Source organism: Harmonia axyridis, chromosome 2, assembly GCF_914767665.1.
Source record: "Harmonia axyridis chromosome 2, icHarAxyr1.1, whole genome shotgun sequence".
Taxonomy (NCBI): domain Eukaryota; kingdom Metazoa; phylum Arthropoda; class Insecta; order Coleoptera; family Coccinellidae; genus Harmonia; species Harmonia axyridis.
The window spans coordinates 61,115,525-61,130,493 of record NC_059502.1 but is presented as its reverse complement, the minus strand read 5'-3'; the positions used below and the strand labels follow the sequence as shown (position 1 = coordinate 61,130,493).

The window sequence follows — 14,969 nt, the reverse complement described above, 5'->3', positions numbered from 1 at the left end:
TGAGAAATAGAGAAAATGTGGAAACACTGAGAAATGAGCAAAATTCTCAAAACACCCTGTAACAAAGTCAGTCAGAGCCAACGAATAAAGTAGATCTAGAAACATATTGGTGTCCTTTACCGTCCTATCGAGTATTTCAGTTTCTCAATGAAACACCTTGTATTGAAGCGAAAATCCACATTCAAAATTCCAAAATAAAATTAGATAAATACAAATTTGAATAAGCTCACATAGTTTTATTCATTTTTTCAAGGTGCCTAATAAATTTCAAATTAATGTTCATACTTACTTTCGATTACCCCCGTATCATTTATGGAAAAACCAAGGATGTGGCTAATTACCTACATACAGAAAAAATGAACGCTTTCAATCTTAATTTACAATAATCTTCATCATGCATAAAAGGGGACCTTTATTTTCGACTGAATAATTTCAATGTTATCTGGTACGTAGCTCACTGAACACAAACAGGATATTTGAATATGTATGAAACAAGAATGCTATTATTTTTAATTATTGTTTTATATAGTGCTACCAACATTACAACGAATTATTCTACAGTGGTTGATTGGAACTGATTGCCACTTAAAGTGATTATCTTTGGTTGGCTTTTAAATACCTATATCTACGAAATTGACAATTATATGAAATTTTTTCAAACGAAAAAAATTATGTAATACAACGCTGATAATGAAAGATTCTCTAATAATGAGGATAACTGTTAGATTATTTTTTTTCATTATGATGAGAAGCCTAATATAATAGTAACGAATATAAAAATCAAAGATGAAAGAAATATTCAAATTAATCATTATGGAACTATTTAATTGATTCAGTCCTTACTTGGTGGAAAATCATATTGATTTGGTAAAAAATAAATGTAAACACTTACTACTTTCCACAGATTTTTAATTATTTACGACAATTGTTTCGCCGTCTAAGCGGCTTCATCAGGGTTACATTGCAACACTTTGCAGTACTTGTGCATATTCGTTTGTTTTACTACAAAGGCTGTTCACTTAGAATTAGTCAGTGACATGAGCTCTGATTCATTTTTGAATTGCGTGAAACGTTTCATTAGTAGGAGAGGTAAACCAGTAAATATATTACAAACTTTGTCGGTGCTAATTCTGCACTCAGAAACTTTTTGAAAATTCTGGCTGAAAATGAAAATGAAATTGGTAGTTCATTAGCCTCAGAATCAATGAAATTAAGCTTCATTCCAAGTAGATCACCTCATCAAGGTGGTATCTGGGAATCAGCTGTAAGGGCAGCCAAATTCCATTTATATAGGTCACTTAATACCAATTTCACGCCAACTCTTGAATTATTACACACAATAATAGCACAAATAGAAGCTTGTTTTAATTCAAGACCTTGGACACCGTTATCATCGGGCCCACAAGATCTTCAGGCACTCACCCCAGGTCATCGGCGCACCCCTAACAGCCATCCCAGAACCTAACCTAGAGGAAGTACAAGCTAATAGGTTGACCCAGTACCAACGAGCAACTCAAATGCTGCAACAATTCTGGTCAAGATGGTTATTGAGTATATTTCTACACTTCAACAAAGGACAAAAAGGAAGACGGAATGTAGAAATCTATCGAAGCCAGGAACATTGGTCATTCTCAAGGAAGATCACCTCCCCCCTTTGAAGTGGAAGTTAGAGACAGAGTTCAGAATCTGTTTCCTGGTGCAGATGGGCTCATCAGAGTAGTGTCAGTCATGACTCAAAACGGTGAAGGGATGAGAACAATTCAAAAATTGTGCGTGCTTCCCATTGACAATAATTAATGTTGAAAAATGTTCAGTACAGTTCTCAAATAGTTTGATTCACATCTAGCTTTAAGATTTCTCATTATTCTTGTATAATGTTCATAATTTTTATTAATTGTTTCGAAACCATCAGGTCTCAAGGTTGGCGGTATGTTTGAGGTTATTCATTTAAATTATGTTCCAATTTTCAATACATGGTTAAGGCCAGCTCATAAGGAACAAGAAATAACAAATATCTAGTTCTATGGTCTCAACTCGATATCCTTGGCCGCTACCGTCATCCTCATTCTAATTCCACATCCCTGTGTTCACAGTAAGTTCAAATTGTACAGACAGCAATCAGCAGATACGTAACCATAGAAATACAGTCCACTAGTTCATATAACCTTGTTTCATTTCACATTGTCATTATTATTTGTTCTTATTCAATATAAGGATAAATATCCAAGTGTTTTTTTCATCAGAATCTAAGGGTATACCAATCCGTGGTGAAAATAAAACACCAAAATTGTTATTGTGATAGCTTGCCCTTAACGAAGTCGCTTACCTTATCTGAGCAGAAATTGACGGAGTCTAGGAGTCTCTGGATCTCTTGAACCAACCGGATCATCGTATCCAAATCATCCTCACAAACAATTCTCGCATCATCAGCAGGATATCCCCGAGGAGTAGAGGAACCGTCAGTGAATTCTGGGACAGCTGTGCAGTCGGTCTGGTCCGATGTGTTATCTCTGCATTCAATACACCTCCATATTGTACCCGGCATATCCTTCAATACTGACACCTGATTTTTTGTGACATCGCAGCAGACTCCATTCACATGGAAATATTCATGGCATCCCGCGCATATGACACTAGCTGATTCCCGATTTGACGCCAATTGTTTTTTACAATGTTTACATATCGACATAATTGAAGATATCTTCGGAAATATCGGTTTCGAAACGAAAAACGAACCAAAACATCACCAAGTCAAATCCTCCAAATCTGGGAACAACGGAGATTCGAAAAAAGAAGAACAATATCTACCTCAAATTCAGATATTTCGAGGAGCGAACGAAATGCTGTCAGCTGCACGCTCGCTAACATAAATGTAATCGATGCAGCTTCTAGCTTAGGTACGTTTATTGTCAGGCAGTGCAGACTACTGTCTGACTAATCTATACTAATGAAGATAATAATAATAATATGTCTTTATTGCAGTTGACAAAGAAAAAAAATACATCATAGTAGATTAATATGGCAAAGGGCGAGGTTCAGTTCACTCCAAGTGAAGTGTCTGCTCTTCCACCTAACCCATGAAAGACAAAAAAATGTATACACAAAAAAAACATCATTTACCTATACAGATTGAAACAATTCAACTAAAGTAATAATCTCTCAGCCCAATGAAACAAACAAAAAAAAAACATTGTAATTACTTATACCTAATTTGCAGAAAGGGAAATAAAAGATTGCGGGGACGAAATGAGGTTTTCAAAAATCTTTACTCTGAAACGTCTCCGTGAACCAATCTCCAAAATGTCAAAAGGCAGTTTGTTCAAAAGATTAACAATTTGATAAGAGATTGATTTGAGATAAGAACAAATTTCCTGTGAATTTTCTCACCTTCAAAATTTTTAGACACATAATTTTGTTTGTTAGATAACATTCCAATGGAAACATTGTGGTTGCAACATGATAGATCTCATGCGCACTGACAAAAAAAAAGTGCGCAAATATTTGACTGAGACTTTTGGCACAACATGTCACACAGCTGGTGCCACAATCGATTTATTGAAAGACACGTTTGGTGACCGCCTTATTTCACGTTTTGGACCTGTGAATTGGCCTCCAAGATCTTGTGATTTAACACCGCTAGACTACTTTCTGTGGGGTTATGTAAAGTCATTGATCTATGCGGATAAGCCACAAACCCTTGACCATTTGGAAGACAACATTCGCCGTGTTATTGCCGATATACGGCCACAAATGTTGGAAAAAGCCATCGAAAATTGGACGTCCAGATTGGACTACATCCGAGCCAGCCGTGGCGGTCATATGTCAGAAATCATATTTAAAATGTAATGCCACAAGATTATCTTGCGGAATGCGGATAAATAAAATTCATGTCAATAGAATAAACCATCGTTGTTTTATTGCAATTTAAAGTTCTATAGCTCTAAAAAAAAACATCCTTCAGTTCTTGAGATGCTCTCAGTGAGCTACGAATTTGGGACATTCTGTACAATGTCTCTCATTGTACAATGACAAAATATCAATAAGTAAACGCCAATGTGTGCATTACTGTTACTCTGTATGAAATTTATTGACAACTTTTGTAATAGCGATCGCTCCTCTTAATATATTACCCAGTGCATCTCAAAAACGGGTCATAGCAAAGCTGATGCTAGTACAGTTGGACATTTATATAGTGTACTTGAGCTAAGGAAGATCAAGGAAGTGGAAAATTCCACGGACGGCTTTTTCAATTACAAGGTGAATCATGAACTGAACGAATTTCAATAATTTTTATTCGAAACCAGTCTGAAATTATTATCTTTTGGGTAAGCAATATTTGTCGGGCAAAAGTGTTTCATTCAAGTTGTTTTACTTTAAGAAATATTACTTTGAAGAAATACAATTTTCCAACTTCGACACCCTGTATCTCTAGTCATAGGATTGAGTTGGACCTATAGAGTTATTATCCAGGAGGTCATATTCTACAAACAACATAGGAAAATTTAATCGGTTACAATTTTTCCATTGAGGTGATGTCTGATCCTGATTTCAGTGGGTTTGAAATATTTATTCCTTGAATAGGTCTAGAGGTTTATTAATGAAAATAATGAACCAAAACGAAGTTTATAACTGACTTCGTAAGTCATAAAAACCAATTCACCAATTCTAGCCATTGAATGAAAAGCGATAAGAAATTCATTAATTTCACATTTAATTTTTTTAGATTCGATAAATTCAGCTCTAGATCCTTCCAGCCATAAAGATATCTTATGTATTCAAAACCAGGAAGTCAAGCTAATGCTGTACCTACATTCTGCACTTATTCGTTAGTTGTACATAATAGATTCGCCTCTAATTGTAGTTAATGGGTGAGGTGTGCCCCACTATGGTTCCATTTCAATGGTTGTGCACTAAACCAACAGGTGATGGTATACGATCTGGTTAGTCAACACGCAAGAGACCTCGCGGTGTGGTATGTGACAGTGGAACGGTTCCATAACGTGCTTTCTGCACCTTCTGTTACCTTTGTTGCTTTTCAATTTGGAATTTGTGATTCTGTGGTGCTTTGAAAGTGATAGTGAAATGACATAGTTGAAACATTGAACGCTCTTTGTCACAATGACTATAACTTATACTAATTATGTTCCCAATGGGAGCACTTTTGGATGTTTTTGGAAAGTCTTATTACTGTAAGTACGGCAATAGCAACAATCGACTAAAAGTCAACGTTATTTGATATAGGGAATTTTCACTCAGTGAATATAACATACAAAACTTTATCATTTGATTTTCCAACTGAAATGTATACAAAGGTACCTATTTATATGACTAAACTACCAACCAAAGTTTTCTTCAGTTATACGCCTAGTAAAAGTTAGCCAAGATTCAGATTCACTGTCTTTCTAAAATTGTTGTATGGAAATTGGTGAAAGAAGAGCCCACGAACAATACATTATGGTTCCATTATAGAATTGACCTATTATTCTACTTCAGAACCGAGTCTGTTGTCACACATAACCATTTGAACTATCTGATTTTTCTTTGCATTGAAATCATGTATGCCATGAAGCAAAATACCTACTTCCGGATACTTATTTGTGAAAAATCAATTTCACTCTTACCAGATGGAAAATCATAGAGTTCATTACTCAGTTTCTTCAATGAGATTATTTGATTGTTCACAACGATATATTTAATTCTTGATAACATATATGAATCATCGAAGCTTGCATTTTCAACAACAATGTTTAATAACATTTGATTATGGTGAAAAACTTTTGAATACACATCAGATAAGTTAGTCTCTCGTTGAATAGATCCATTATTCGTTTTTCATACTTTTTTACTTGAATTCGAAGAATTTCAACTATTTCACTCAAGTGGGAATTGGCTATAAATATCAAAGCAACGGCTTATGAATATTTAGCGACAAAATTTTGGCACATATCATGATGTCTAATCCTAGAAAATGAAGGTACTTTCTATTCTTCACTTCACTTTCTTTTATCCTCTCCTGATTTTCAAAAAAAATTACTTCAAGAAAATCCGATTTGTCCAGAAAAAAATGATAAATCCATGAAAATAGAGAGGCATTGTTTATTTTTAAGATGCATTTCAGCCAAATTTTTGCATTTTGATTACAGAGTCGTATGTATGATTTTAGAATGAAGTCTAAATTTCATAGTTTTGTTACAATAACCTCCTGTCAAAGCAAATTGCTTTCCGTGTTGTTGAAAGAGGAAGGTGCTTTTATTTGATCTCATCAAAGAGTCTCGTTGAATATCATTCTAGAGAGAATTTTGCAGAAAATTTTCTCCAGCTTAACTCAAATTAGATATTTTGCGCCAATTTCGCTCATGATATTTGTTTTAAAACAAATGTCATTCGCAAAATTACCAAAGCAGCAAACTCTGCATTATTTACCATTTCCATTTCAATAAAAATAGGTATAAAATAAAACTTTATGAACCTGAAAAGTTATCGTCATATCATGCACATTCCAAATTTATTCGAACAAAGCATTACCGAAACTTGATATAAATAGGGGGCTATAAAGAAATAAAACATGTTTTTCAATTCCAAGAATTCCTACAGAGTGTTATATGATGAATGAAAGAAAAATATAGGTACCTTGCATAACATCATCGTCATCTCTGACACATCTTAAACTATGTTGAAAAGTTTATCAAAGTTTATAACTATAAGTATTTTTTGCGTATGTTGATTAATCCTGTGTTGTTTTTATTTTTGTCAATGGAAGAATAATTAGATTATTCAATTTCAAATTGTCTCATGAAATTATTTTTTTGGTCTGGTAGATTGTTGGAACTAAACAAGATATTTTCAGATTTGCTGATCACTTTTGAGAGGAAAACAATTTTTGGTCTTCTATTTCTAAATTTCCTCTCGCAAAATGTATTTGAGACAATCTTGAACATCGTTCATTGAGTGCTTATGTGTCAGTCGGTCTGTATGTCTGCACATCTTGGTAATAGTCTTGGCTTGAATTATTTTATTCGATTTGAATGAAATTTGGTACCTATGGCTGTTTATTCAGTCTGGCTGTAGAAGCTTCCATGAAAAAAATAGATTTTTCAGCACTTTTTTATTTTATATTTGGGAGCCTGGGAGGATTCGTTCATACGAAAAATATTTCACCTTCTACTAGCTGAATTTTAATGAAATTTGGCATCGACGCATCTTTTAAATGTATCACTTACATTACATTTTCGTAAATTAGTACGTTTCGGGAGGTAATAGTGCCACACCCTTCAGCAGAGAATTTTGGAGCAAATTAAAGGTGTGAAGTAGAAGATTTATTGTTGTGGGTATGCATTTTGAAGACTCATGAATTATTTCATTGAGATATTTCTTATGAAATAATAATATGCTTCATTCAGTTGTCTAACCCAGTTTTGTATACATATGAAAAGAAAATCAAGGTCCAGGTGCTTTACCCATATACAATTATATTCCCATATACAGGTCTATGGTTTCCAAGGATGGAATTTTCGTATGAATGAAGCGCTCAAAAGCTCCTGCTCCTGCATATTTTCTTTCTGAATTTCTTGAATTTCCTATTTTTATGATCATGATGACAAGGTTAACATGATTTTATGCATGAAGCAAAAAATTTTTATTACAAGGTAGATGAACTTCATTATATTTTAGAATTTTCTCATCTACAGCAAGTTCGCATCTTATGGGCTTCTTTAAAACAACAATTGCTTGCGGTTTTTGAGTGAATATGTCTCTATTGAATTTTTTAGAACACGTTGTAAACCTGCACAACAATTATTGGAGATCATATTCACTTTCTGCCATTTATAATATCATCGGCATAAAATAACATTTAAATACTTTTGGTGCCTTTTTTATACCGAACATTTTTTTTTGACATCATTTATCATTTCGTTAATGATAAGGTTGAATAGTGTTAGACTTAGGCTGTCTCCTTTCTATAGTCATGTCTTCACAGGTACAGCATCTGTAAGACCATGTGACGATTAGATTGTAGTGGAGTTATTTTGATTAAGTCTCCAAATAAAATTCTGTCTGCACAACAACCATTGGAGTTTCACTTTCTGCCATAAGCTTTATATCATCAGCATAACATTATATTTAATTGTTTTGGAAGTCCTTTTTCTACCCAGCATTGGTTTTTTATATAATTTATTTTTTGGTTCATGATAAGGTTAAATAGTTGGACTGTCTCCTTGGCGTAGTCCTGTCTTTATTACTGGTACAGCATCTGTAAGATCATGTGACGATTAGATTCTAGTGTAGTTATTCGGCTTAAGTTCCCAAATGATATTCTAAATTTTCACAATCAAGCGACAGATTGTGATGATGAATTTTCGAGTGAATTTTATCCTAGCAAAGATTGTTAAAATTTGCTGATTTCTGCTACTCAACTATTATTATTTGTTCTCCGAAACAAAATTCGATATTACATTCATACATATAACACGTAACTACCTACTAGTTACTAGTATCATCTAGATAGTCAATCGTTGAAAACGGTCAGTTGCCTAGAAGAATGCCAGTTGAATAATAAATGCAAGAAACAGGTTTCTGTTGGCTAAGGCAATTTTCGTTGTCTATATTAAGGTTTGATTTACTACTATCTCACATCATAATGCACTCTTGAATTTGATGTGGCATATTCGGTTATTGTTATCTGATCATTGCATGCTGTACAAGGTCTTCCAGTCGTATGCCTGGTCTTTATCTTGACGAGAACAAGTTCATATTAATTTTTCACTCCAATGGTATTAATTGTAATGGTATTGAATAAAATAGGATAACGATGACTTTAATTGAATGGCACAATAAAAAATAAAGGGATTTTTTCTCGTTTATAGTGAACTTCGTTCGTGTTCTACTCATGTTGAAATAACTATAGGTACTCGCTTCCACGATTCAGTAATAGGTATTCAGAAACAAAATTACATAAAAGTAAACCTTATTTTCTACAGGAGAGAGAACATCGATTTACAGGGAATGCAAGGAGAATTGATTGATCAAAATTTCAAGAAATCGACATTACAGACGATTTATTGGGCGGCTAATATTATGCAGAGTTTTCCAATCAAATATTTCATTGACAATGCCAATTCCTTCAACGACACCGTACTAATTCGAATGACAATTTATTTGTTTTGATTCCGCACACTGACAGGAGATCCAAAAATGGTGGTGTGTGACGTCACACTAATAGAGCGCATAGGGATAAATTTTGACGGTATAGGAAAGTGACGTTTCTAGACCTAATACAGCCCAGGAAGGTTCAGTACTAGTGGTGGATCAGAATACTAGATTAGGGTATTTTGTGGTCTGAATTGGCTCCGAGAAAGTAAGCATTCTTTCAACGATTTCTGCAAAAAATCATTTATAAAATTCTCTGCATGTTAACGTTCGATTTTTTCAAGTAAATAAACCAACTTGTTCCGACTCTATTTTTCTTCTATCTCTGAAAGTGCATTTCTTCCATTCGCATACAAACATTGTGTTCATTTGAAGGAGAAAAAATCTCTGCGTAGGTAGAAAGAATGTCAATAAAATCAATTTCCTCCTTCAATTCCTATCGGTTCAACGGGATTGATTGAAAATGTGCATAATCGTTATTCATATCTGTTTCTAACCCAGTGGAGCAATCATTTCGTTAACGTCATCACAATAACGAGTTTCGAAACGAGTTTGAATCGAAGAGTAATAATAAATGAAATGATTTCTGGGAATTTTACGACTGGAGAAGGCAGATATTGTCCGTTTTTCGTCGAATTTTCATAAACGAAACGAGCGAAAGTGAGTTAAATATTCTGGTTTTCAAAACACGATTAATAAGTTAATAGCAAATAAATTAATAGCAGCTCTTTATTTTCGAACTTTGAAACTTGAAATAACGATTAAAAGAATGATTCATTGTGATTTACGGTACACCATATATTATGCAATATCAGCAAATCTTTAGAAAAACAATTGCAAATCATTATTATTTACCTACTTCTTTCTAAAGCAAAACTATCGTTTTTTGTGTTTTTAGTACAGAATGATCTCATACTCCTGAAAAAAAGGGGAACTTTATATGAACTGAAGGTTACTAAGGTTAAAATTTAATGAAATAACGAGACTAGAGCACTGACATGAAGTCAGGAATTTTTGCGCGTTGATTCTAATCACATTTTTTGTAATTTTTCACGTATTGCGTATACAATTTTCTCGATGAAAAGAAAAAGTGTGAAAAATATAAATCAATATTCGCAAAATATTCTATTTTGCCATTTTCAATTGTTACTATCATACAGAGTGATTCATAAATAGATGCTTAAGCATGGGTGCCCGCAGAAATTTTTCTCAGGGGGGCAAAATGAAAATTATTGAAAAACGATAAGGTGTCCACGATTGTCATTGAAAACCGGAAAATTGTTGTGAATCCATTACTTTCCTTTTTTCCATGCCCTTTGGATTGAGAAAGTAATATTGAGGGTGTTGTGCTGAAAAGTGAGGCAATCAAAATCTCAGGAGGGGACATGTGCCGGATCATTCATTCTTATTGAAAAAACCTATTTGAAGCACTTCAATTTTTCAGTGGTGATACATATTGTTGCAAAAAATCAATTTCAATTTGAATAATCAGAATCTCATTCAATAGAATGAAAACATAAAGAGTGACAAAAAATAGCCAAGAAACATAATATTTCATTATAATAACTGTTACCATACGAATTCAAGTTCCTCTTATATGAGAGAAAATTGGGATCTTAGGATGTCTAAAAAAGTTTTAATCGTAGTTGTCTTCTACATATACGAGATATATGTCTTCTCTTTCATTCTATTATGATAGTTCTTCCTTATATTTGATTCCACAATTCTCTTCATTAAATACTTACATTAAATATTTCAAATCGAACAAAACTGTTTCTATGATGAAGCGTTGGTTCAAAAAAAAAGTTTTAAAAACTACCAATTTCTCATCCTATTATTAATTTTAATTAGCAGAAATGCCAAACCATCGAATCACTAGAAACTAAATAATTTGTGAGGAGACACGAACAATCGTCGTGAATTATAAATAGGTGTAATTTTAAACATTGGGTTGTTGAGATAAGAAAAGAGATCAAACACTTCATATTTACCGTGCCTGAAATACCGCTATTACTTAACCAAATATTTGTACTTATAGTCTTAAATCTATTTCAAACAGATTAATTGAGAATGTGCTTCCAGACAGATGATAGAAAATTTGTATTATGAAATATTCACTCAAGAGGATTATCGACACCATTTTGCGTAAAAAATCGGTTCATTTCGTACCTATATCCTGAAAAATGTTTGACGATTTTCGTGGGATTTGAATATGAATTTTATTGGGTATGATGATCGATCTATAAATCAATTTAAAAAATTGGTTAATGTCTGAAATTAATTGTAAGGCCATAATATATGATGGCTCACAGACAATGTTTAATTTCGGAAAAACCTCATCGAGGAGGACTCGAACCCGCAACCTTCGAATCTCTAGTCCATAGTGCTCCACCAACTGAGCTACCGAGAAAGTTGAAATGAGAGGTACTTTTTCCATGTGAGCTATCATATATGACGCTACTTTAAATCAATCATTCGATTTAGTTTTCTCCTATATTCAAGGAACCTCAATATGATCTCAGTACTATACTGGGGGATCTCAAAATTCTGAGAAAAAGAATGAGAAATTAATATAAAATAGAAATCAAAAATGCTAAAATTGAAAATGATGATCTAACAGATCTAACAAAAAGTGAAAAAATATGCCTGTAATGAAATGAAATCCAAATCCAAGACATACACTGCGCAAAATAATAAACGCACATTATGGAAATCTCAAATTTATTCTACAACTGAAGGTGTTCTCAATGTTAATTATTTTTATCAGAATTATGCATGCATATGTCATCCACTTTCAACGTTTTTCTTCAATACAGATGTTTTTTCCCAGCAGGAATAAAAAAAGATGAGATTATCAGATTTTGAATGTATTGTTCTCGATCAATTCTAGTAATCAATAGTTTTTCTTTCGTTTGATTTTCTACACTCGATCGCTATGCAACGCGAAACACGCAATTTGACCAAAGAGGAATGTGCCCAAGCGGTAGTTTTGCGAGAAGAAGGGTGGACATACACAAGAATTGCAGAAAGGTTTGGAGTTTCCCATACAAGTGTGTCCAGAATGTTGCAGCGATTCAGGGAGACAGGAGTACCTTGAAGAGGTTGAAGTCTCTCGAATGGAATGGCCAGCAAGAAGTCCAGATCTCAATCCGATTGAACTGGTTTGGGACAACCTCAATAGAAGGCTGAGAAGTTCAGAAAATCATTCAGCTACTCTTAATGACTTAGGAATCCAACTGAGAGAAATCTGGGAAGGATTAGAGCAGAACATTTTAAGATCACTCATTTTGAGTATGAACCGTCGTTGCCGAGCTGTAATTAACGCAAGGGGTGGAAATACCAAGTATTAAATCACTTATCAGCATTCCAGTATTTTGAAAATTGTTTATTTCTCTTCTTCCACATAAGATTCGGTGAAATCCTGAATTTTCTTCCATTTAATGTGTCTTGTTTCGTTCAAAACCTTCCCGAGAGAACATAAAAAATAAGTTATAAAGTTAATGTAGAGTTAACTTTCTTTAAAATTGAGATTTTTCGAATGTGCGTTAATTTTTTTGCGCAGTGTATATCTTGGCTGATATTAATTCGTTCTGTGAATACTTTTAGTATGATTTACAATCATCATATGATCCGGAGTTACACTATTGATCTATAATATTTCACTCGAGATAAATTACAATTCCATAACTATATAATATCAAACATTCCGATTGACTAATATTGAAAAAAAATCTGTCATGCTAAATATCCTGAAAATCGATAATATTTTGAAAAGAGAATTTGTATAAGGTATCTTTTATTCTTCATTAGAAACCGAAAAAAAAAAAAAAATTGAAAAAAAAAAGGTTGGACCCGCCAATGAAAAAAACATATTATGAGAATATATTTTTTTTTATTAGGTATTGCGTTAGATATCTACCACTTCCATAACTAGAAATATGAAGTACAGCACCACTGTTACAGGACCTTGTATATTTCTATTGAAATAATAATTTTCCATAGCTGCTGACGACTTGAATCTTGAATCATTGATGTTTGACGAGATCCACATATTTTCGTTAATGGTCAATTATTACGAGATGATAACCAACAGGTACATGTTTTATGAATTGCTGGGGGGAGAAAATTCTCTGCAAAGTTTTCGTTGATATTTTATTGTATCGTGTTTGACTTTGATGCATTTTAATTACTACTTTTAGCAGCACACGTATAAGATCTACGAGAAGATGATTTGAATTTATAATGTTTCGCAGGAAAAGTTAATTTTATGAAACTTTCATTCTAGTGAAAGTTTTGTTTCGACTTTTTACATGTAGTGGCACCTTCTGATGAATTTGATTTTCGAAAAGCACATTGATAGCATAATTCATTAAACAGCGGATGTTCGCATTCTTAAACCGTCAAATTCAGTATGAAAAATAATTAACTCAAAATAGTTGGTGAATGGTGTTAGATATTATTGAATCCAGTTATTGAGAGAATTGTGCTGCACTCACATAAATATCACATCGTTGACCTTGTAACATCAACAGTTATATATTACAAATGATATAATTCCAATATATTCAATCTACTCATAATTCTTTTGAGCTTGTTCATTAGAAATTATTCTCTGGTCGCAATTTGTGATAGCTTGACAAAGAGGGGTCCCCAGGTACTGTTTCAGCGATCAGTTAAAAAAGGTATACGCTTTATTTTACGCTAGAAACCGATTCATATGAGATTTTCACTAGATATTATTTATTTTAAAAAGTTCGTCATTGCAGAAAGTCGTCATTTATTGATTTTTTTTGGAATGGAAAATTAATGAATAAGATGAATTTCTTATTGGAGAAAAATAAGTAATGCATGATATAATTTTCAGGATGAACATAAATTTTTTTATGAATTTTCACATTACAAATTACAAATTACAAATTTATTGGGTTCCATCTCCTGTTGGCAAAGATTTTATAATATCAGAATCTCCTGCATCGGTTATTGACAATGTGCACACTCTGAAATATTTACCACAGGCAGTTCCTAATTCAACATTATTTCCAGTGTAATGATGTACTCCAGTCTTCGCTAACATTGCATAATATTCAATTTCACCTTTCCTTAGGGGTGGTGTATTATTGCTAATGATGATAAGTTTTGCTTTTCCCTGTCTCAGTGTCTTCAAAGTCTGCTTATAACCCAAGCAGTATTTGCCGGATTTCATCATCATATACTCGTGATACAGAAAGTTTTGTCAAAAGCTGAAAAGCTTCTTAATTTGGAAATAAAGACATAAAAAAGTAGGTATTTTGAATTCTTGCAAGGACAGTATATCAGAGGAACGTTTGAGATTGCTTTAACTATTTTGAAAAGTGGTGGGATCTCAAAAACGCAGAGGAGAGGACAAGTTAAACTTTTGCAGATCACGAGAATGCACGTGGTATAAACCCCTCTTTCTATTTAATTTTTAATATTCTAGTTTCAAATTGATTTTCGCTATTAATTCAATATAATATGACAAGGAAACTATTTTCGATAATCTATGGATAATCAAAAGAAATACCACAGAATATTTTCATTTCCTCGCCTCCTAATGAAATTTCGACAAAAACCTCCTTCTCCAATGATTCTTCTTCTTTTTATAACGATATTTCCTTTTCATTTAACGTTCTACTTCTGTTGAAATTGCATTTCTATTGATATACTGTATTTAACATATCCGACAGAATATTTTTCAAAAACAGATTTGAATGACTTCATTCGATTATTCCTGAAAAAAAAGCAATTAGATTGCAATTTAATATATACTAATGAATGCATAAATAAGCTTTATTTAGCATTTG

The 14,969-nt window shown here is 33.1% G+C and overlaps 2 protein-coding genes across 2 annotated transcripts in view; one reads left to right on the top strand and one right to left on the bottom strand.

Moving 5' to 3' along the window:
- Positions 1 to 2,560, bottom strand: part of LOC123673551 (tumor susceptibility gene 101 protein) — a 38,976-nt gene extending 36,416 nt beyond the window's left edge. The window contains exon 1 of the mRNA XM_045608108.1: positions 2,327 to 2,560. Coding sequence (XP_045464064.1) covers positions 2,327 to 2,545 — 219 coding nt within the window. The 5' untranslated portion in view covers positions 2,546 to 2,560. The remainder of the gene's footprint in view (positions 1 to 2,326) is intronic.
- Positions 2,561 to 4,794: 2,234 nt separating this feature from the next.
- Positions 4,795 to 14,969, top strand: part of LOC123673550 (bestrophin-2) — a 69,773-nt gene continuing 59,598 nt past the window's right edge. The window contains exon 1 of the mRNA XM_045608107.1: positions 4,795 to 5,189. Coding sequence (XP_045464063.1) covers positions 5,119 to 5,189 — 71 coding nt within the window. The 5' untranslated portion in view covers positions 4,795 to 5,118. The remainder of the gene's footprint in view (positions 5,190 to 14,969) is intronic.